The sequence below is a fragment of the Budorcas taxicolor genome, chromosome 7 (assembly GCF_023091745.1).
Source record: "Budorcas taxicolor isolate Tak-1 chromosome 7, Takin1.1, whole genome shotgun sequence".
NCBI classification, from domain to species: domain Eukaryota; kingdom Metazoa; phylum Chordata; class Mammalia; order Artiodactyla; family Bovidae; genus Budorcas; species Budorcas taxicolor.
Genome location: NC_068916.1, coordinates 80,574,722 through 80,598,247, shown reverse-complemented (window position 1 = coordinate 80,598,247; position 23,526 = coordinate 80,574,722). Strand labels below are relative to the sequence as shown.

General features: G+C 43.3%; 1 protein-coding gene and 1 non-coding gene across 2 annotated transcripts in view; one reads left to right on the top strand and one right to left on the bottom strand.

Moving 5' to 3' along the window:
* Positions 1-23,526, bottom strand: part of RASGRF2 (Ras protein specific guanine nucleotide releasing factor 2) — a 248,628-nt gene that overhangs the window by 18,299 nt on the left and 206,803 nt on the right. Inside the window, exon 19 of the mRNA XM_052643635.1 lies at positions 6,644-6,756. Within this exon, the coding sequence (XP_052499595.1) occupies positions 6,644-6,756 (113 nt within the window). The remainder of the gene's footprint in view (positions 1-6,643; positions 6,757-23,526) is intronic.
* On the top strand, positions 10,692-10,764 carry TRNAG-CCC (transfer RNA glycine (anticodon CCC)). The gene has a single exon. It is a non-coding gene; the product is annotated as a tRNA-Gly (tRNA).

The following is a 23,526-nucleotide window of genomic DNA, read 5'->3' as shown; positions in this document are numbered from 1 at the left end:
AGAGTCCAGCATAGAACACACACCGAAAAAGATCAGTTCCCTTTCCTCTATCTCCCTTCTCTCTAACAAAAGCTCTAGGCTGTTTACCAGGGAGCAGAATCCTTCTAGCTCATAGGAGTGGCAATCCTGTTGTCTGCAATTAGCCATATCATTTGTGAGAAGAAAAAGTCACCATATGCTAAGGGGCAGATTAAGGTGAGGAAAAAATAAGTAAACACAACTCCTTTTCCAAAGACTGTTACGTCACACTTAAGGGTTAGACACAGGGGGAAAGTGGCTCTTTCCCAAAGTACATGTCATTCTTTCTACTGTAGCCTAGGTTCCTGGAGAGAGATCAGTGGCCATATAACTATGTGTCGCTGTGGAAAAGATCTTTTTTATGAGGTTGGGCAATATTCTTTACTTGGAAAGAAATGGTCCAGAAGTTATTTCACTTCTTTCAAATGTTCCTTTCTTCAGTGATCTTACCCTAATGTTCCAAGCTATGTCTGGTCCCATTAAGTTACCTAATATTTCTCTCTTCAAAAGAATCTCTGCTCTATAGATCAAAATAAATGCTATCTCTTTCGAAAAGGCCCCTTAGAACAAAAGCTCTTAACCCTAGAGTATCGCTAAATGATCTCTAAGGGTCCATAAACCTTTTTGAAATGACATACAAATGTGTGCATATATTCATGCATTTCTTTTTGCGGGGAGGATATGGCTTCCATTATATTCTTTTGGGGAATCTGTGATCCCCAACAAGATTAAAGATAACCATAGAAATGTATACTTTTCCATAAAATGGCATGTGACGTTGCTGTTTTACAAAAGATTTTTGTGTTATCATTAAGGAACCAGCCCCAGAATTTGATGCCCACCCATGAATCCATCAGTGACGGCAAGCTTTGAATTCTTAAGGTAGATGTGAACCAAGGAAATAGCTCAAAACAATATGGAGATGTGTTTAATAAGTGAGGATGATCCAGCTGTCAAAAAACACTTTAGACCAAAATTAGAAGTGACTATAAAGTAAAAAACTTAATGGATGATTATCTTTGAAGACATTCTCAAGACAGGAGGTGAACAGACTCTAGTAAGAGAGGTAGCCCCTGACAACCATTTGGAATAGGGGCAAGATGTCATTTTGGTGTAAAAGTTCTAATGGGTCTGAACAAAATAAATGCTATACATAAACACCCACATGTAAAATATCTTGCTCTGAAACACGTAAACCTCCACATTTGAGTACCTTAGCTTGATGTAGAAGTTGCACAGTAACACAGTCTCCTGAATTTCCTCTGATTCTGGTAAACTGATTCAATGAAACCAAGGAAAACATTTATCCTGGCCTGTTCATTTGAATATCTGGTTTACTGTATGAAACAATTTGAATAAAGTAGCTCTTCTTCAAAAAAGTCTAATGCTGCTAGAGTCTGTGTGAGGCCTGTGGGTCCCCTTGTCGTGACTGAACCCATTCCAGTTGACCATCCAAGAAGTCAGTCATTGTTTCTTTTCATTCAGCGGCATGTTAGTTGTCTACAAAACACTATACTACATAGATTCAGAAGCCAGCTAGTCAGACAACATTGGAGGAATAGGAAAGTCTTCAGTAGAGGTTTTTATTCACAGTCAGGGCCATACACTACTGATGCCAATCAAGCTTCTTCATCATAAAGTAACCCCCATGACACTGTGTGAGGTGGGGATGGTTCGTCACAGAACCATCTGTATTACTGTATTCTGTGTTTAAATACATGTGTCATGACTCACTGTTATACGACTTGAATGCATCTAAATCTTTAATATCAGGACTTTTTTTTTTTTAACCTCTCCCAATCCTAACTTATATTCACTGGGAGGTATGTTCAGAAAAGTTCCTGTCAGATGTGAAGGCCTCCCTAACTCTGTCCAGTTCCAATAGAGAATGGATTTGCTTAGTCTTCTGACTGCTTTGGAGTTTGACGAGTACTCTGGGATCCTGGGTTTCTGTCTATCATGCAGTATGATCATTTTAATATTTTTGCATCTATAATGCAATACCATTAAAAAAAAAACTTAAGAGGAAGTGGGATTATGCTAGTTCTACAGCTAGAAAATTTCCCCTTCACATGTAGAAATCATGAAATCATGTAGTCTTAAAAACAGAGTCAAGAGCAACCAGCCTCTGCCCTCGAACTGCTCCACACCCTCTGGGCTGCTTGCTTGCTGCTGTGACTGGATGCCTGGGTCCATGGCCTGGCCTGCCTCAGATTGCTCCTCCCCACCTTGTGAATGGTTTAATCTCACGTTGCCACTGGGACCTACCAGACCACCTCTTCCTTCCCATGCTTTCTCAGGCATGACTTTCCTTCCTGCCAGGCTTCCTTGAGCCCATTGCTACCCATGCTCTGACACACTTTTCAAAGACAGCTGTCCATAAATGCATGGAAATGTTTACTACTAAATTCTCCTGGTTTCAGCTGAAAGTAATTCCCTGTTTATTTTTAAATTAAGAAATGAGCTAACAGGAAAATCATCACAATTTTCAGAGTTGTTAAATAATCCTTTTGCTTTCTTTTTTTTTAATAAAGAGATTTCATGAACGATAACATTCCTTCAGTTGATGGTTCTATCTAGGTCTTACTTCCTACTGTGCTTTCTAATCATTCTGATATGATTTTTAAAAACATAAATTTCACACACATAAGTATTTGATATGGAAAATTATTAAAAACCCTAAAAATGAATCTATGATTTAGTCCTCCTATAATCACAATCTCATGTGCTGGGGCTGCTGCTAAGTTGCTTCAGTCGTGTCCGACTCTGTGCGACCCCAGAGACGGCAGCCCACCAGGCTCCCCCGTCCCTGGGATTCTCCAGGCAAGAACACTGGAGTGGGTTGCAATTTCCCTCTCCAATGCATGAAAGTGAAAAGTGAAAGTGAAGTCACTCAGTCATGTCTGACTCCTACTGACCCCATGGACTGCAGCCTACCAGGCTACTCCACCCATGCTGGGGCAGGGACCCTCAAATATGATGCAAGTGGAATGAATTACTTGGCAGGAGAAATTCAGTCAAATACCAGTTGTTTTCTTGGAGCAGGGTTTACTGCACAAATCTATTCACTAGCTTGTTGGGAAGATAAGTTAGTGCCCCAGAGCTCAGTTGACCCAAACTAGGACTCAGGATCTGGCTGTTGGCCCAGCTGATGGGCTGGTGACCGACCAGTATCTATATCTGTTGGCTTCAGTTGATACGTCCCTATGTTAAGGGCTAAACAAAGGCTTTTGTTTTGGCTTCATGAGAAGAAAAATGGTTAGAAGTGGGAGAATGGACAAGGGAGTGTAACATCTATTCCCTGCTAGGCTCCATGAGTGACTTTTGAATTCTTACAGTGAAAGATGAAGAACTAGGAAAGATGTGGGAAGAGCTGTTTTCACAAAAGACAGAGACTCTGGGTTGAGGCAGGCTGCTCCAGGGCCCAGGGGGCACAGGGACGGGGCAGGCGGCATCTTTCTCAGCTTTTCAATAGGAAAATGGTGACGTCACAAGACTGCAGGCAGCATCTCCACAGAAACTGTGGCGGTGCTGGAAGGGGTCTCCCTCAAACGGCCTGGGAGCCGTGAGCTTGAACAAAGGTGCTGAGGCAGAAAAATCACTGGGTTCATTCCTGAGCACATTTCTTGGGACTTTCAGAATACCTGGAAAGACTACAAGAAACTAGAATTCTGCGTGGGCAGCTAGGGGGCACCCCATTGGTGGAATTGCTTTTTTTTTTTTTTTTTTAACTTGTTTTTTCTTTTACAAAATAGCAGTAAGTAGGTTATGACTGTGGAGGTTGCTTTGGTAAGAACTTTGAGATATAATTCAGATACCAAACAATCCACCCATTTAAAGTATATATTTAATGATTTTTAAATTACATTCACTTGTTGATTTATTTACTATTGTAAAATATTGAATTAGTTTTTTAATTGAAGTATAGTTGATCTATAATATGTTAGTTTCAGGTATACTACAGTATAAGGATTTAATGCTTTTTCAGATTATATTCTATTATAGGTTTTCAAAATTATTATGATGTCTTTTCTATAGACAAGATAATGAAGCCCAAAGCAAATTGAGTTTGACTAAAGATCTAGCCTGGTTTCACTTGGGCTGTAGAGCCCTGATAGCAGAAACTATTTTTCCTAAGAGCTACTGTCTATGCTTTCTAATAATAACAATGCCTGTAGCAGTAACGTGAGTTATAAATATGTTTCAGGTATAACCTCTTTACACATATTACATCATGTGATTTTCACAACAACCCCATGAGGTAGGTATTTAGAGCCCCACTTTATAAATGAGAAAAATGAGGTTAGGATTGACGAAGAAACTCAACAGTTATTAGTGGTTGAGCCAAGATTTAAACCTGTGACCCCCTGCAAAAGCTAGACTCAGATGGCTAGATGTTACAATCCCAGGCTGCACCATCTACTAAAATTTCCATTTGTTATCGGTTTTACACCTCTAATTCTTAGGTCACTTATTCAGGACAAAAAAATTGTACGTCTTAAGCCTGATGACTAATAAAGACCTGGGATGGTAAATAAGGTTCGTCTGAAGTAGAAGCACCAGTCAGCTGAGTTCTGGGCTCACCTGCGGGCACCGGCAGAGTGTGCTCAGGATTGATCAGTGATGCCTGGCATGCGGGCTATGAGGGGACGAGTGACACAAAGGCCTCAAATTGCCCAGTCCTGACAGCCTTTCCAGTCTGATCACCTCCATTTTCCTGCCAGCTATTTGGTCAAACGTCACTAGGGGTCCACACTTCCAGAACCTAGTTTTCAATCATCCATGCTTTAAATACAAAGAGCATAGTCAACAGTTTATACGAAGAGAAGAAGAACAGCAGTCAGTCACAGACATAACCACTCATCCACCGACACCAGGCTTTATCTGAAGATGTATTTAGAATTTTAAAATCTGAAGATAGCATAGTAACAGAGTCTCAAAGTTTACTGAGACGTTTTCATAGAATGGAAAAATTGAAGACCCTTAACGGTTTCCTCAGCTCAGTTCAGTCACTCAGTCATGTCCAACTCTTTGCGACCCCATGGACGGCAGCATGCCTAGGGCTGCCCTAAACAAGTACAACAAACAAAGTGACTGGAAACAACAGAATTCATTGTCTTAGTGTGCTAGAGGCTCGAAGTCCAAACACAAGGTGTCGGCAGAGCCATGCTCCCTCTGAAACCTGCAGAGGAATCCCTCCTTACAGGGGTCCCCAACCTCCGGAATCTAATGCTTGATGACCTGAGGTGCAGGTGATGTAATGATAATGGCAATAAAGTGCACAATAAATGTAATACCCTTGAATCATCCTGAAACCATCCCCACCCCAACCCACCCTCAGTCTGTGGAAAAACTGTCTTCACAAAAACCAGTCTCTGGTAGCAAAAAGGTTGGGGACTGCAGCTTCCTTGCTTTTCCCCAGCTTTTGGAAGTTTTCTAGCAATCGTTGGCACTCTCTGGTTGCAGCTGCATCACTCCAAGCTCTGCTCCATCTCCACACTCCTTCTTTGTCTTGGAGAGGTTTCCAAAAGCACGATGGTTTCAGTTAAACTGGATTCTCCTCTACACAGAAGCATTCAGGATAATGAAGAAACAATAGAGCCAAGCACAGAAGAAAGGAAGGGTTCTTTCCATTGCAGATGAGGCGCCAGGCTTCCTACCCCACCCAGGGACAGATACATAGCCACAAGTGTGGTGGAAACTGTAACTGAAGTGTCTGCACAGAGACACTAATGGCTGCCCTCTTCACGTAGAATGGACTGGAAAAAACTCACTCATCAGTTCAAGGAGGCATGAGGAAGTTGTTATCTGCCTGGCCGCTGGGTGTAATGAGACACAAGCAGCCTCTAGCGCGAAACCCAAAGTTTAAGACTGTCACACAGAAGTGCAGGGTCTGAATTCATACAACCTACAGGATGTGGAAATGTCCACCTAAGAAGCCAGTGGTAGGGACTTCCCTTGTGGTCCAGTGATTAAGAATCCAGCTTCCAACACAGGAGATGCAGGTTAGATCCCTGGTCAGGGAACTAGGATCGCACATGCCTCTGGGCAACTAAGCCTGGGTGACGTAACTACTGAGCCCACGCTTCACAACTAGAGAGCATGTGCGCTGCAATGAATATCCCTGAGTGCCGCAATTAAGACGCGCTGCAGTCACATAAAAAATAAGTAATATTAAAAACGGAGACACTGATGGTAAAATTGGTTCGGGACCAGTGAAATAAGCTGAAGAAAATGTATAGCTGCTCTATGGCAGCACAGCCACAATTGAGACTCCTATAGAAATGCTACCAACCACCGCCCCCCATAACTGTGAGCTTGTGATAAACAGAACCCACATGAGGGAAAAGCACCTCTGCAACACCCGCCGGACCCTCAGGAGACCATCCTCCAAGCTTTTGGTTCTACAGTAAACTACTGTCCACCACACAGACAGGAGTGACAGTACTGCTCACAGGTTATGTTGCCCAGACTAAAGCCTTCCCAAGGAAGCTTTACCAGTGAGGACAGAATTGTGCATTTCAGAAGTCTAATACACATCTTTCTGGTCTGATAGGATCCTATCATCTGTGAACACAGCACAAATCAACCAGGGTAATTACCAGGTACCTGCAAGTGCTTTTACCTTAGGATATTCGCTGTGGCTTTCCGTTCTTGGGGAAGAAGATCTGGGTCTCGTAAAACTTCTTCTAGCAAATTTAAGACGTTCATCTTTAGTTCATTGTTGAGTTCAAAGTCCTAAAAAATGAAGTGGATTTTTAAGATTTTAGTTCCGAAGGGTTTAGCTCCATGACACATGACACCACTCCTCGTAACAAATTCTCTAGAAGCTATGTATGGAAACGAGACGCTTCCCCTCCTGAGATCCTGACTTAATTGGTTTGGGGTGGGGCCCTGCTGACAGGTTTCCTGGGCTGTATTGTGCTCAGTCCTGTCCAACTCTTTGCGACCCCATGGACTGCAGCCCGTCAGGCTCCCCTGTCCATGGGATTCTCCAGGCAAGAATACTGGACTGGTTTGCCATTTCCTTTTCCAGGGGATCTTCCCCACCCAGGGATTGAACTTGGGTCTCCTGCATTGCAGGCAGATTCTTTACTGTCTGAGCCACCAGGGAAGCCCTGAGAGGTAGGCATTCCTCAGAGGGACGTGTGGTTCCCTTATCCTGGAGCACTGCCTTCTCCCCAGGTTTATTTCTGTTCATCTTGCAGCGTGAGGAGGTGATGTACTTTATCCTAAGAGCCTTCCTGAGTTGACACAAAGCCACGGAGAGCTTGTTCTCAGTGTCCCCATGATGCACTCTATCATAACTCACTGTACCGTAAGGGCTGATTTAATTGTCTGTTTTCCCATTGGTCCATGAGTCAGTAGCTGGGGCACAGCAATAGCTTTAAAAAAGAAAAAGCTTTTTCAAAGTATAAATTCTGCAATTAACTTCAATACAGGTATGCTAAAGAATAAATGATACACACCCATGAGGCCGTGTCAAACAAACATAGGAGTGATAATGAAAGGGTACCCACATGGCAAAGGTGAGTAGGATCACATGCACACCAAAATGAATGAGAGGAGTAAGTAATAACCAGCTGAATCAAAACAACTTGCAAGCCCCTACTAATGCCCACAAACACATAAATAGATACATACATGAAGAAGGCAGAAGAGAATTATTCTTTACAGTGAACTTCTAATAAATATAAAGGAATATGAGTTAGAAAATCACCATTTTTGACCGAAGCAGTGGTAACTTATCAGGTAAGGATCATGAATAGATGCCACAATTTACAGGGAAATAGAATTAATAGTGTCAGGGTACCCTCTCCCCTGCAACACCACCATTAGAAATGATTAAATACAAAGGGAGAAGCTGACAGATGTCACCTGAACCCAGTGATCAGTTACTGTCACAGGAATGGAGCAAACCAACATCATGGGTCCACAAATGTAATGTTCTGTGAAGAATCATCATTTAGTATTTTTGCCCCAAATGCATAATCTCACACTTGCATTGTGAGGAAGATGCAGGAACAGGCTTGCATGTTCCAAAAATGCTAATGTCATCAAAGACAAAGAAATTGTCCCAGTTTAAAGGACACCAAAAGCACCACAGATAATGCAAGCAGTGAGCCTGGATTAGATCCAGGATCGAGGGGGAAATGCTACACAGGGCATTACCGCAACAACTTAGAATTAGGTACCAGTCGAGAGCATCCTATCCATGTTAAATTGTCCTGAATTTGATCATTTTGCTGGGGCTATTTCAGAGCAGGTCCCTGGGGGAGAGGGGAGGAGCGAGAGAAAACGTGAGAAAGGAAGGTGGAGAGACACACATGTGGTAACCATGTGAACCATTAGTGACTCCAGATGTGTGGCCACACCTTTTATTTTATTCCAGCATTTTCTCTTGATTTGAAAATTTTAAAAAGTTAAAAATTAATAAAAAGGTCAAGTTGTCATTTTTTCACACTTTTATTATATGTGTTCTTGTAAAACATGGACAGCATACGGGCAGCATCCCGGGATCATCAGGTACTCAGAGATAAACTGAACGCTGCCACACCTTGCTTTCAGATCTGACTCCGACAGACTGTCTGCGCAGCATACGGTTTACCTTCCCTGCTACACAAAGTTACTCATTATGAGTACATTTTCACTTTAGAGAAAGTAATTTTGAAGCACTACATTCTGACTTCTTCTAAATGATTAGAGAAAATATTGCTCATTGCAATGGATCCAATAAAAAAGCATACTTTTACTATACTAAGTTCCTTCGGTAGTGTCTGACTCTTTGCAATCCTGTGGGCTGTAGCCCACCAGGCTTCTCTGTCCATGGGATTCTCCAGGCAAGAATCCTGGAGTGGGTTGCCATGCCCTCCTCCAGGGATCTTCTTGGCCCAGGGATTGAACTGGCGTCTCTTATGTATCCTGCATCTGCAGACGTACACTAACACCACTAACACCACCTGGGAAGCCCATATTTAGTAAATTGGGGGCATAAAGTCCATAATTTCACAAATTATAGACAATACAAAAGTCTAATTTAACCTGAATTGAATATTTGTGAACCTCAGTTTGGTGAAAAACGGTGTCATTAATTTTTCTCAGTATTTCCCTTTCACTGTTTGACAATCACTTCTTCAGAAGCAGGAGCCACTAGGGTCCAAGCAACACCTTCAGATGATATGTTTTCCTAAAATTTCACCTACTTTTTGCCCAACAAATTCTTGACTACTGATTTTATTTTTAAAATGTATGCAAGGAGAAGAGAGTAATATTTGCTGCTGCTTTCGTCCTTTGTCCTCCTCCTCCCACCATTTCAAATGTAATGGGAGTGACGTTTGTAAACAGCTAATGATCTCACCTACCCCCGTCTTCATGCACTACCAAAGGATTTCTCAGCCATCCAGCATCTTTGCTTAATGAATGTTTGATACTTATTATTGTGATGACTGAGTCCTGGAGCTATGCTGAATCTCTCAATGATGCAAATAATATGATTATCATAAATGAATTAGTGTGAAGGACATCAAGCCGGTGTTTGGACCTCGCTGGGGGCTAATTAGTGGCTTAATCAACAAGCATTCTCCAGTGCCTACTGTGCCTCATTCTGGGCTCAACAGTGGGAACACTTCTGAGACCCCAGGAAGGCAAGTTGTGTGAAAGGTCTTGTTAAGGAAAACAGAATGTAATCTGATTATTCTGAGCTCTAGGAAGACTAGCCTAAGAGCGACCTTTGCAAACTTGGTAAAATCTGCCTAAACACTATCTGAAGTGAGAGGAATGGTTACGGGTGAATTCTTACTTTGCTCATGTAGCTAATATAAAGCAGGTTAGCTAATGATGGCTAAGTACAAAACATAAGAATTTCCACTCAGAATTTTCCTTTACACTTGAATAGGCTTTTATCATGTTCAAAATGACCTCCTGTGTATGATTTCAGCCCTTCCTCAGCCGACCCAGGGGCAGGCAAGGCGGGAACCATAAACCTGGTTCACACCAGGCCACTGAGGCTGATGGGATGTGATCATATAGGGTGAAATGAGGCCCTTAAGGACATGGCTGCGTGGGGACAGCACAGATCTTCCATCTTATTTCCACCTGTGCTTCTCAAACTGTCCAGTGCCCACGAATCACCGCAGATTCTGGTGCAGAAGGTCTGGAATGGGGACTCAGATTCTACTTTTCTAAGGACCTCCTGGGTTTTGCTGCTCACACTCTGAGTTGACTCATTGGAAAAGACTTTGATGCTGGGAGAGATTGGGGGCAGGAGAAGAAGGGGACGACAGAGGATGAGATGGCTGGATGGCATCACGGACTAGATGAACGCGAGTCTGAGTGAACTCCGGGAGTTGGTCATGGACAGGGAGGCCTGGCATGCTGCGATTCATGGGGTCACAAAGAATCGGACACGACTGAGCGACTGAACTGAACTGAACTGAACTGAAGGACCTCCTGGGTTTTGCTGCTCACACTCTGAGTAGCAAGACTTGGCCACTTAAAAAAAATCATGCAAAAAGCAGCTCCTCAAAACCTTAGAGAAAAAAATCGGAATCTTCTGATGTACAACTTAGAATGTAAATTTTTCTTTTTTTACCAGAGCATGTAAAATGCAGAATTGGCCATTCAAAAATCCCTGTTAAAAACATTACCTACTACTCAAAAGAAGTCTGGGGACTTCCCTGGTGGTCCAGTGGCTAAGACTTTGCACTCCCAATGCAGGGGGCCTGGGTTCAATCCCTGGTTGGGGAGCTAGATTCCACATAGTGAAGATCCAGCACGTGCAACTAAGGCCCAACACAGCCAAATAAATATTAAAAAAAAAAAAGAAAAGAAAGAAAGAAATCTGAAATATCTAAAAGGCACATGCAGTAAACAGGAGGTAGATTATTTAAACAGGAAGTAGGTAATGGAAAGTAAGTTTGCCTAACAACCTTTTTGTAATTTATCTAGAATCTCATTTTTGGCTACATTTCCCCAGGACCTGAGATGGGAAACCAGAACACTGCGGGTGTTGGAAGGACACTGGGCTCCTTCTCAAAGGCAGCAATAATGATGCCCACAAGGTGGCGCTCCTGGGTCGCCTGGCTCCTCGGGAGTCTGCAGCGCCTTTCCCAGACCCGCAGGCGGGTGTCGACCAAGCCAGGCCTGAGCCTGGGAGCTTTCACGGAAGATCAGCAAACAGCGCGGCACCCAAGAGGGCCTGCAGTCATTGCAACAACCGCTTACTTAGGTTAGTGTTCATTTTCCAATTCACGAAGCAGGGTTGCGGAGACTAAAGCCTGGAAAAAAGAAACCAGTCTGCTTTCAAAGGCGGAGAGCCCAGAAAACGTGAGACTTTTTAACACTTCAGTCTTTAAAAAGGAGACTACAGCTCTTGTTCTTTCAACAGGCACTGAGGATCTTAGCATCTAGGGCTTTAGGGAAGACAGCCAGCCAACAGAAGTGGGCGCACGGAGCAGATATTAAACAATAAAATTCAGGGAGAGGGGCTTAACAAGGGGCATCTAAAAGCAGGTGCCCACTGAGTCTTAGGAGAGGGGCGGCGTCTGGAAGTGTGGGTCTGGGAGCCCCCTGTAAAGAGGTGACAGCTTAAGCAGAGTGTCAAAGAGTGGAGTGTAACACACAACACATGCTTAGGAGCAAAAAGTTACCAACAGATGATGCTAGAATCCTCCTGGTAAGCTATTAGGACTTAGGGACATTTTACCGAAACCTTACAGACTCAAACACACTAAGCATTCCTGGGAGAGCCAATACCTTCTCCAGGTCACTGAACAACTCCTGAGGTAATTATCGCAACCAAGACTTAAGAGTTTGCCACAGGCTAGATGATATTTTAATCACTCTATTATCTGCTTCAACCCTCAACCCTCAACAGCAACAAGTCACAATCGTTATTATTCCCATGTCACGTATGAGGGAGTCGAAGTACTAAGTATCTTGTCCCAAGTCACACAGGCAGCAAGTGGCACACCCAGGACTCAAACACAGGTAATGCTGGCTAAAACCTGAGTTTTTAACTGCTATACTCTTCAAAGAAGCAGTTATCAGTGAAGGTGTCTTGGCCTGAAAGACACATCTCAACAGCATTACCATGCTGATCCTGAACTACCTTCCATCTACAGTGACAATGATTTGAGACATGGATCTTGAGACTCAGGTTTGTATGAGTAAGAACTAAATCACAGAACAGAAAAATCAGTTTCTCTGGCACTTTACAACTAACCCCTGTTGATAGTTTAGGCATTTTGGAAATGACATTCATTCTTGCAGGAGAATAGAGTAATAATTATAATATACCACATATGGCCAAGGGAACTCTAGGACACTAGGAAAGTCTGATTCAATAAGCACAGTTTGGGAGTAAAGATAATTATGAGAGTAATTTTCTCATTGTAATCAATACAGTGTATTCTTAACAGTGGCCAGAGTTTTTAAAAAGAAAGTGGAAATGCTGCAGAGTGGAGTAAAATCACATAGATAATTTTAATGGATTGAAGGGCTCATAAAGAAGGGGCCTTGGGTGTGCTAGGCTCAAAAATAAGAGCCTAAAGTTTGACTTCACGATTTTCACTGCAAAGCTGTTGTTTCCTGTTGTCTTTGACTACAGAAGATGATTTTTTTTTTACTTGAAATTGTGATGTAGATTTAGGTTAGATCCAGGCCATTGTGTCAAACGGGAAACTGAGCCAAAGATGCTGACTGATCTTCCCAAATCTGTGCAAATCACCCTGGAGTCTAGGGTGAACGCCATGAATGCTAGTGAACCAAAGATAATAAGCCTGTCAACCCCTGCGGATTTCCGCTCTTCTGAGGGGAACCTTTATTTAGAACTTCAGTATTGCCACCCGGTCCTAGGGGAGACTGTGCTGGATAAGGGACCCTGCATGGTACCTGGGTTGTCTTGTCTACTCGCCACCACCCTTGTCTGCCTGCCTTCTCACCACCTCTGGGCAACTATGACTCTGAATTGGGGTTTCTCCCTGGAAAAGTGAAAGGTATAGAGTTTTCCAGCATTTCTCATCACCAAACTGCAAGAATATTTTAACCACCTCTTTGTTCACGCTACGAAAAGAACAGCCTAGTTGAAATTTTAAAGAAAGGGCATTAAGTGTGGAAGAGAACCCTACAAAAATACCATAGTAACGCTAAACTCTTTAGAGTACCTGTTCAACACTTACTAGGTATTAATTACTCATAAGGTTGAGAATCTTCAAAGAGGAACAGAATATACAAGAAATGTATGCCTGACCATCATGTAGGAGTTTATGAACCAGGAAAAGGTAGTAAATTCCAGATATCATTAACCCCCAGATTTGCTAAGCATGCGTGCGCCTGGTGGGCCCTCAAATATTTGTTGGATGAATGGATAAACGTTCTTGGGAGCGTTCTTAACTTTGAGACAAGTGATAATGAGCTACCTAATTCTTCTTAAACTGGCAGTTTGGGAAATTAGTTTAGCAGATGTGAAGTGGGAGGCTACGAGGAGAAGGCACAATGCGAAATGTAGAAGATATGTTAGAACAAAAATAACCGGGGAGAGGCAAATGGCGATGAATGACACCAGCTCAGCGCGAAGGAAAAAGCTATGCAGAAAATCATTTATTCCATCATTTCTTAACAAATGACTCTGCATGGGAATGACTTGCTAAAATGCAGCCTCTAGACCTGAACAGCTGTGCTTAGAAGAATTTTAAATACTGCCCTACAACCTTGAAATCCGAGAGCTCCTGAGCTTACATCTCTAAGTTTCAAGAGAGAATCAGCCAGTTTAAAGGCATTTCTCAGGAAAAAAAGAGAATTTTTCCACATGCTGTGTTTTCTGTTGGTTTCTAGATAGGTGTGAACTGATATGGAATTGTCTCTTTCAAGAAAATGGCAAGGATCAGAGGGAGAAAGAAAAGTGTGGAAGAGCCTGGTTTTAATCCTGATTTTGTAACTTTCTTAATTAAAGAAGGCCACATGCCAGGAAAATTTAACTTGAATAAAAACCTTACCAAAATGCTAGGATGTATTCTCTAAGCTATGCTTTGTCCTCCCTTCCCAGATTCATGAGAGGGGAAAAGACTGATAAAGAAAGCTGGTAAGTTTTCCCCACAGAGAAGACAGACTCAGAATCATAGGAATCTGGTAGAATTAGAACCTTCAATGTCCCTCCAGAGAGAAACTTTACCCGAGCAGATGAGATGATATAGGTGGGTGACTCTGGGGAGCAGAGTTGGGAGGAAAGAAACACAAAGCAAAAGTCAGCAGGTGAGACAACATCTTGGACCCGAATGAACCGTCTGATGCACCAGTGTTAAGCGGGCTCCTCCAAGTCCTAACGTGACTGAAAGTAACAGAGGTCACTGGTCCTGAGGACTTGATGGCACACCATGGTCTCCAGAAATACTTCCAATGACCCAAGAGCATGCGGAATGCAAACTGGGAAAAAGGAGGATCCCCACAGCACCTTTAATCAGAAAACTCTTATAGCAGAGATAAGAACCTATCAAAGTACATACAATCCCTTGTGTGCTTCTCTGAATTTTCTCTGTCAATGCAATCCATCCACAAAAGGTTAAAGAATCCCACTAGTTCTACAGGGAAAACTACATTTCTGTCTCGGCAACTAATGGAAACTGAAAAGAAGTTCCATTTAAGACATCTTCTTTAACTCTTAATTCTATTTCACACTGACTTAAATAAATCCTGATGAAAATGTCTTGCCAAGCATTTTTAAAAGACAAGCATGGAAAGCTTAAGGAGAGTTTAAAGGATAACAATATGGAGGCATAAAAGATAAGAAAAAGCTCTGGTAAGCAGTTCAAGAAACAAGAACCTTGTTTGCCTGGACCACAGAAAGAGTTAAGATCTATCCTCAAGCTTAAAAGAAAAAAAGAGAGAACCCATATCTATCAGCTAATAGTTTCTTATATATTTTCTAGAGCAGTCTGACAAATCATTCCTTTCTGTAGAAGAACCCCATACAGATCATTTGGTCAAGTTTACAGATTTACAGCAAACACACACTGGAATCCAGACTAGAATTCAGGTTTCTGGATTTTGTTCCTCATGTGAGTCTTTTTTGACCCAGAAACTAAAGTGAAATGCAATGCCCAAGGCAGTCTATTCTGAGGGGAGGAGAGGACAATGTCAATAACCACCACCACAAAACTCAGCAGGATCAAACACCCACTGATGAAAATAAGTACCAGCCTACAGGTTCAGGAAATCAGAAGGAGCGAAAAGGATGTTGCTATCCTAATGAAATTAGATACAGCTTTCTCTATTGGGCTGCCTTTATGGGAAGTCTTGGGCTTCCTTGGTGGCTCAGCAGTAGAGAATCTGCCTGCCAGTGCAGGAGACACGGGTTCAATCCCTGGGTCAGGAAGATCCCCTGGAGAAAGAAATGGCAATCCGTTCGCCTATTCTTTCCTGAAAACTCCCATGGACAGAGGAGCCCAACGGGCTACAGTCCATGGGGTCTCAAAGAGTCAGACAGGGTTGAGCAACTAAACAACAGCAGCAAATGGCCAAGTCTGGGCTTGTCCTGGTTTGCACCTCGTGGATGTTTGCGATTTCTTAGCTTTGACATTTAGAGGCCCACGGTGGTAGCGTGGACAGCTAGAAGCAAATTGGGACCAATTAATAAGGATGAGACTAACATAAAAACTATGTCCATGGATTATCTTTCTATTTGGTGGTTTTTATAAAAGCATTTGCAAGGTTGAGGTAATACACACTAATTTACCATTAAAAATAAATATTTCAGAGACTTCCCTTGTGGTCCAGTGTTTCAGAATCCACCTTCCAATGCAGGGGACGTGGGTTCTATCCCTCACTGGAACATTAAGATCCCACATGCCGCAGCGCATGTGCGGGCTTGCCAAGCCTGCAATTACTGAGCCTGACTGCTGCAACTAAGACCTAGTGCAGCCAAAATAAATAAATATTTTTAAATATTTCAGAGCTTCCAGCATCTCACGATGTGACTGAATTCTCTCTTCTTATTCCCGGCATCCCCATCAGAACCCACAGGCAGGGGAAGGCCTAGGAGCCTCCCTGTACTACCTGAGTGATGAGGCCACATCCTAATCCACCTGGGATACTGGTGGGATGTCTGGGGTCCTGAGGCCTTGAAAACAGCAGGGGTTTTTCTGGTCTGTGACCTTGGACAGCACCCCCAGCTCCTGCCCTGGCAGTGCCCGGGGGAGACTGGTACGGGAGACGGCTAATCACTGTCTGAATGCAGGGGGCACAGCAGTGGCTGCTGGAAGGGGGCAGGACTCTGCCCAGCCTTCAGCAAGCACAAATCCTTTGTCTAAGGGACACAGAGTCTAGGGCCAAAGTCTCAGAGAAGACTAAGAAATAGAGAACGGAAGTGTCGTCAGTGCTAACATATGACATGCTCACTGTCTGAGGTCACAAGTGGCTTTTTCCTATCCGTTTGGAGTGCTCTGCGTCCTGAGTGTTAGCTGGCGAGATGCAGGGGCCGTGAGATGGGTGGTTGAGAACCTGAGCTGGGCAGCCAGCAGCCCAGGTGTGAAACCTGGTTCTGCCACTGGCCACCTGCAACATCTCAGGCAAATTATTAATATTTCGTCCCCAGGCTTCAATTTCACCATCTGTGAAACAGAGACTATACCTTCCCTCCCGCAAAAGGCTGGAGTGAGGAGTGAATGAGTGAATATTTGAAAACCACTTAGAACGGCACCTGACATTAATACAGTATTGTTAAAGAACCCTTGGAACACTCTGGGAGCCTGTCACTCAGAATGCATCGTCAGAGAGCAGACTGCCTTCTGGGGGTGGCAGGGGTGGGGAAGTTAGGTTTTGAAGTCGCCTACGAAAGACCGAGTGTCCCACTCCATAACTAAGACCATCTCAAACCTCAGGTTGGCGCAGAGATCATTCCCCTGGAATCCCAGAGTGCCTTCTCCCAGGTCAGTGTCAGGGACACATCTCCCCAGGAAGTGGACACTGGGAACTCACATTCAGCTGTGGTGAGGATGCGGGGGAGGGACATTTGTAAGGTCCTGGTCACCTTTAGGTGAATGAGGTCAGGAAGCACCCAGGTGTGGCAGAGAGTTCTGTGGTCCAGGGAGGGACTCTTTCTCCTGAGAAAGCTCCAAGATCAGGCATCCCTACTCTGAAGGCTGTCTCATGAGTGGAAAGAAAATCCACGACTCAGGAGCAGAGTCTGGGTGGCCCGTATAGCCGGGGAGAGTCTCCCAGGCAGACTGGTAGGAGCAGTAGAGACAAGGACGGGGTGGACCCGAGGACAGGACAGGGCTGGACGCAGGCTGAGAGCCGTCAGTCCAGGCAGCAGGAGCTGCCTGGTCAGGAGCGGGTTCTCTCTTATCCATCTCATTCTTCCACCCACAACAAAAGTCTGCCACGTGCTTGTCCTGGCCAACCTCCATTTCAGATTTGGAGCACAGAATAAATCTGAACTTAGTGCTTTAAGTTGACACTGGATTTTATGTTTTCCTAAGCAAGGCTAAAAATTTCAAAAATTTAATGGTGCTTCCTGGGGCTTCCCCAGCAGTTCAGCAGTAAAGAATCCACCTGCAATGCAGGAGAGGTGGGTTTGATCCCTGGGTCGGGAAGATCCCCTGGAGAAGGAAATGGCAACCCACTCCAGTATTCTTGCCTGGAGAATCCCATGGATGGAGGAGCCTGGTGGGCTTCAGTCCATGGGAATCACAAAAGAGCTGGACATTTCTCAGCAACTAAGCAACAACAATAAATAAATAATAACCTAATAAATACAGTGCATGCATGCTCAGTTGTGTCTGACTCTCTGCTGCCCCATGGACTATAGCCAACCAGGCCCCTCTGCCATGGAACTTTCCAGGCAAGAATATTGGTGTGGGTTGCCATTTCTTTCTCCAGGGGATCATCCCAGCCCAGGGATCGAACCCATGTCTTCTGCATCTCCTGTACTGGCAGGTGTACTAGAAGCCCCAGTAAACACAGTATACGTTCATAAAATCCAGTTTTAAAAGGGCTCTCTGTCACCTGTCAAAATAAGAAAAAGAAGGGATGAACTGATAAGCTCTCATTTTAGGATGTCCTGATCCCTGAGGTCTTTGAACACACTAAGTACAGGCCGTCACAGCGGCACCTACTTTTCTGCCTCAATTAGTCAATAGGGCATGTTTCCACTGTACCGCTGGTCTGGGGTCGCAGGTCCAAAGCCCAAACATAAGGGTGTTCGTTGTCCTTCCTTACTGAGAAAAAGCCATCATCTTCTCTGTGCGATTTATAACTGTAGTACCAATGTTTCAAAAAGATTTTGCTTTTGCTTCAGTAAACCCAGTCTGGGTACTTCCTTCTTCAGCAGGCTCACTGGGGCCCTGGCGGAGACCACCCACCCAGGTTCCTGCTTCAGAAGAACGGGGCCCTGCAGGGCAGTGGAAGGACAGGACATCAGAGCTGGGTCTACTTACTGCTGAACTCTTGAGTGGCCTGTTACACTGTAGGCACTAATCACACATGGCCAGAGGCTACTGTTATGGATACCACAGACATAGAACCTTTCCATCACTATAGAAAATTCCCTGGGCAGTACTGATTGAATCTCCCTGAGACCTAATGGCTTCACTGGTCAAATAGGGGTAGTGGCATTTTGTCTGAAGGCCTGGATTCAGCCCAGATTCCACCTTCACAGGGCTCTCCCAAGAACAGCCATACACAAAGTTCTGAGCATCCATCTAGAATGGTTACTCTAACAGGAATTGTTGTTCAGTCACTCAGTCATGTCCAACTATTTGCAACCCCATGGACTGCAGCAGACCATGCTCCTCTGTCCTCCACTATCTCCCAGAGTTTGTTCAAATGCATGTCCATTGAGTTGGTGATGCATTCCAACCATCTCATCCTCTGTCATCCCCTTTTCCTCCTGCCCTCAATCTTTCCCACCATCAGGGTCTTTTCCAATGAGTTGACTCTTTGCATAAGGTGGCCAGAGTACTGGAGCTTCAGCTTCAGCATCAGTCCTTCCAATGAATATTCAGGGTTGATTTCCTTTAGGACTAACTGGTTTGATCTCTTTGCAGTCCAAGGGACTCTCAAGAGTCTTCTCCAGCACCACCATTTGAAAGCATCAATTCTTCAGTGCTCAGGCTTCTTTAGGGTCCAACTCTCACATCTGTATATGCTACTGGAAAAACCATAGCTTTGACTATATGGCCCTTTGTCGGCAAAGTGATATCTTTGCTTTTTAATATGTGGTCTAGGTTTGTCATAGCTTTCCTTCCAAGCAGCAAGCATCTTCTAATTTCATGGCTGCAGTCACCATGCATAGTGATTTTGGAGCTCAAGAAAATAAAAGCTGTCACTGCTTCTAGTTTTTCCCCTTCTATTTACCATGAAGTGATGGGACCACATGTCACTATCTTAGTTTTTTAATGTTGAGTTACAATGAAACACTACTCAGCCATAAAAAAATGAAATAATGCCATCTGCAGCAACATGGATGCAACTAGAGATTATCCTACTAAGTGAAGTAAGTCAGAAAAAGAAAGACAAATACCATTGGTATCACTTACCTATGAATCTAAAATATGACACAAATGAACCTGCCCACAAAACAGAAACAGACTCACAAACATAGAGGATAGATTTGTGGTTGCCAAAGGGAGGGGAGGCGCGAGAGGGATGGACTGGGAGTTTGGGGTTAGCAGATGCAAATTATTATATATAGACTGGAACAACAACAAAACAACAAGGTTCTACTGTACAACACAGGGAACTACATTCAGTATCCTGTGATAAACTGGTAATATTAATACAATAGAAAAGAATATAAAATGGAATGCATATATATATACACACACACATATATATAACTGAATCACTTTGCTGTATGGCAGAAATTAACACAATATTTTAAATCAAGTATATTCAATAAAAAATTACATAAACATGTTATACCAAAGAACAACCTGGGGTAAATGAACGTAATTGGCAAATAAAGGGTTTTATTCTGAATGTATAAAAAGTACACAAAATCAATAAGAACAATGTTAAAACTAAGGGAAAAAAAAAAGAAAAACTGAGCAATGCCCAGGAAGTGGGACATTGACTGGAAGGGGCCTCTCTGTTGCCAGAAATATTCCATTTCTTAATCAGGGTGGAAGATGCACAGGTGTGTACGTGGGTAAAACGTCACTGAGTTCTACCCATGTTCAATACCCTTCATACGAAGCATATAATATCTCAACACAATGTAAAAAAGCATTTAAACCAAGGTATTCTTCATCAGCAGCTAAAATGCTTTGTCCATTCTACAATGAATGTAAGAGGACAGAATTGAGTTATAAACATAGTAAGTGAGTTATCTTGATAAATTCCGTGAAACTTGCTCTGCCAAGGTGACCTACACTTCCTGTACCGTGAACAATAATGAAATAATTGGGAAGCAGTACTGTTTCTCAGTGACCTCATTAGATTGCTCTACAGGCCATCCTTCCCCACCTTTTAGGATGGGCACCAGAGTTTCCAGAAGCTTCAGTTATAAGAACAATCTCTTCAGTCAAAATGTCCAATCCAATACATGAATCGAAGTTCCATTTCCGTCCAGAATACACCAGTTCCCTCCTGGCCCTGCCTGGCTGGCCTCGAGCCTGGGACTCCACATGGGAGGCCCCTTCTCTCTCCCTACTTCCTCTCTGCTTTCTTGCTATCACCTCTGACCTTCCAGGGGAAGAAGGTTTAGCCTGGCATACTGCGGCAGGTGGAGCCTGGCCCTGGTTCCCTCTGGACGTGGCATATGGGACAGTGCCAAGCTCCTCCTTTCGCGGCACTTGTGGGGTTTCTGGAGACCTCTCTGCCGGAGACTTAAGGCCCGCTACCCGACTCAGGCTCACGCTCACATCTACCCCAGTGTCGGGCACACTCTGGTGCTCAGTTCTGATTAGTGAATGAGTGAAGGAGGTGAGAAAACAGAAAAGGGAGTAGCAGTGTTCCCTCCACAAACTCTTTTGGGAAGATTTTAACGTAATTAGGTCGTTTTTGTCTGACCTAACACTTTTAAAACATGTAGGCTAATTCCCTTCAGTTCACAATTAAGACAACAAAAGATTGTTTCATTCTCAGGTACTTCTTGTTCCGATGGTGCCCACAGTCTGATGAAGTGAGCTGCAACCTGTGGATACAGCTGCAGGCTCTTTGCTCAGTGCTATTCCATGGTTTGTAATAACCCACAAACAAGTGGACAGAGTATTTTTTCAGAATTAGTTGATCAATAAGACAACTCAGGAAAATCAAAATTGCTGTAAATTGTACATACGAGACCTTCCATAGATACTAGAACACAGATCTGAGTTGTTTATAGCCAGCCTCAAAGTCCCTCCCCAACCTGGCTGTGCACAGAGGGCACAGGCAGAAACACTAATTCGAAAAGATACATGCACCCCAGTGTCCACAGCAGCACTATTCACGATTGCCAAGACATGGAAGCAACCTACAGCAACAGATGAATGGATACAGAAGGCGTGGTGTATATTATATGGACAATGGAATACTACTCAGCTGTTAAAAAGAACGAAATTTTGCCATCTGCAGCAAGATGGATGGACTTGGAGGGTATTATGTTAAATGAAATACAGACAGAGAAAGACAAATACTGTATGATATCACTTATATGTGGAATCTAAAAAATGCAACAAACTAGTAATACAACCCTAGATCTACAACACAGTAGAAGAGACTCACAGATATAGAGAACAAACTGTTAGTTAGCAGTGGGGAGAGGGAAGGAGGGAGGGGCAATATAGGAGTGAGGGGTTAAGAGGTGCAAACTATTATGTATAAAATATGCTACAAGGATATATTGTACAACGTGGGGAATATAGCCAATATTTTATGATAACCTTAGAGTTTAACCTTTAAAAATTGTGAATCACTCTATTGTACACCTGTAAGTTATAAAATATTGTACATCAACTATACTTTAATTAAAACAATTTTTTTAAAGCTCTGCAGTCCAGGAACCTGCAGACACCTTGTAATCAGGAATTGTGAGATTGACACATAAGGCTGCCCAGCACGACACCCCCAAGGAGGGTGTGGATGCCCAGTTGAAAACACTTTCTCTACTCAGACTTTTTACACACACAGGCTTGATTTCCATTAGTGGTTGTAGTCTCTGCCTTGGCTGACTTGAAAATGACTTTCTGGAGAGAATGAACAACAGCAACATTAAAGTGTAAACTCAACAGCTATCCCTGGGCAATTACCATGTAGTCAGCATTGCAGAGCCAGCGAAAGGAGATACAAAGATGAATGAGGCATGGCACCCTGTGTGGAGGGAGCTTCCAGGCTGGTTGGAGGGAGAGGAAATGTACATCTCTCCTGTCCTTAGCTGGAAGGGGCTGTACCTATGTTGTACCTTACGTCCTTCATGTTTCTTAATTCAACATCACCTTTAATTCTCTCTACAGTCTTAGGTAAGGGAAAACATGGATAGTTGTTCTTTTTAGAAGAAGAAATTAGCCTCCCTAGAGAGTCTGAGTAACCAGTTCAGGGCCCCAGAGAAGATAAGTGGCAGAGCTGGAAGAACACAGCCCCGCTCCAACTCTAGGCTGCTGATCCATAGACAGGTGCATATGTGAGAAACTCAGCTCGCCTTGTGGCTTCACTTTCAACATGGAAGGAGAAAAATGAGTGAAAAAGCATGACAAGATGAGGAGAAGTTAGGGGAGAGTACATTCACAGGAGAGAAATTTTAAAATCAGGAAAAAAATGAAACATTTTAGCCTTACCAAATACTAAAGAAAAGGCTAGGAGAGGAAGTGGCACCCTAGCACTACATTTAAGGGGATAGGGAGAGCTGAAGGTGACATCCTAGGGAAGTTTCTATTTCTCTGGAGACCCATACCCATAATTCTGCAGTTCTTTCTTTATTTCTCCTGAAATAAGTTCAGGATAGTATCTGCCAACATGAGTTAGCTTTGATGAGAACTGAGAAATAAATGCATGATCTCTAATACTTTATAGAAGACTCAATTTTCTAGATTATTTGTAGACAAATTTGCATCTTGCTGTTTCACTGTGGTTGTTTTCTACAAATTGCAATGGTGCCCCCTAGTTAGTCTATCATGTGAGGAAAAATGCAATTGTGAGCATGCTGTGCTGCTTTTTGAAATGCATTCAACTCCTTGCTAATTTTCTTACAAAGCTACTACTTCAAAACAGTCAAGTTGTCACAATAACGCTGCATTCTTCCTTAAATGGGCTCAACTGGTACTGAATGAATCAGGTAAGAAAAACAATCTCTTGTCCAAGCCCTTCATTTGTGATGTGAAAACCAGAGACAACAAAGATGACGGTGCGATTTCTCTGGCAGGACTCCCCACTTCATTCAGTGATTAAGAATTTGCCTTGCAATGCAGGGGACATGGGTTCAATTCCTAGTCAGGGAAGCTAATGTCCCACATGACGTGGAGCAAATAAGCCTGTGGGCCGCAACTAGAGAGAGCCTGTTCATCACAATGGAAGATATATCACGTGATGCAACGAAGA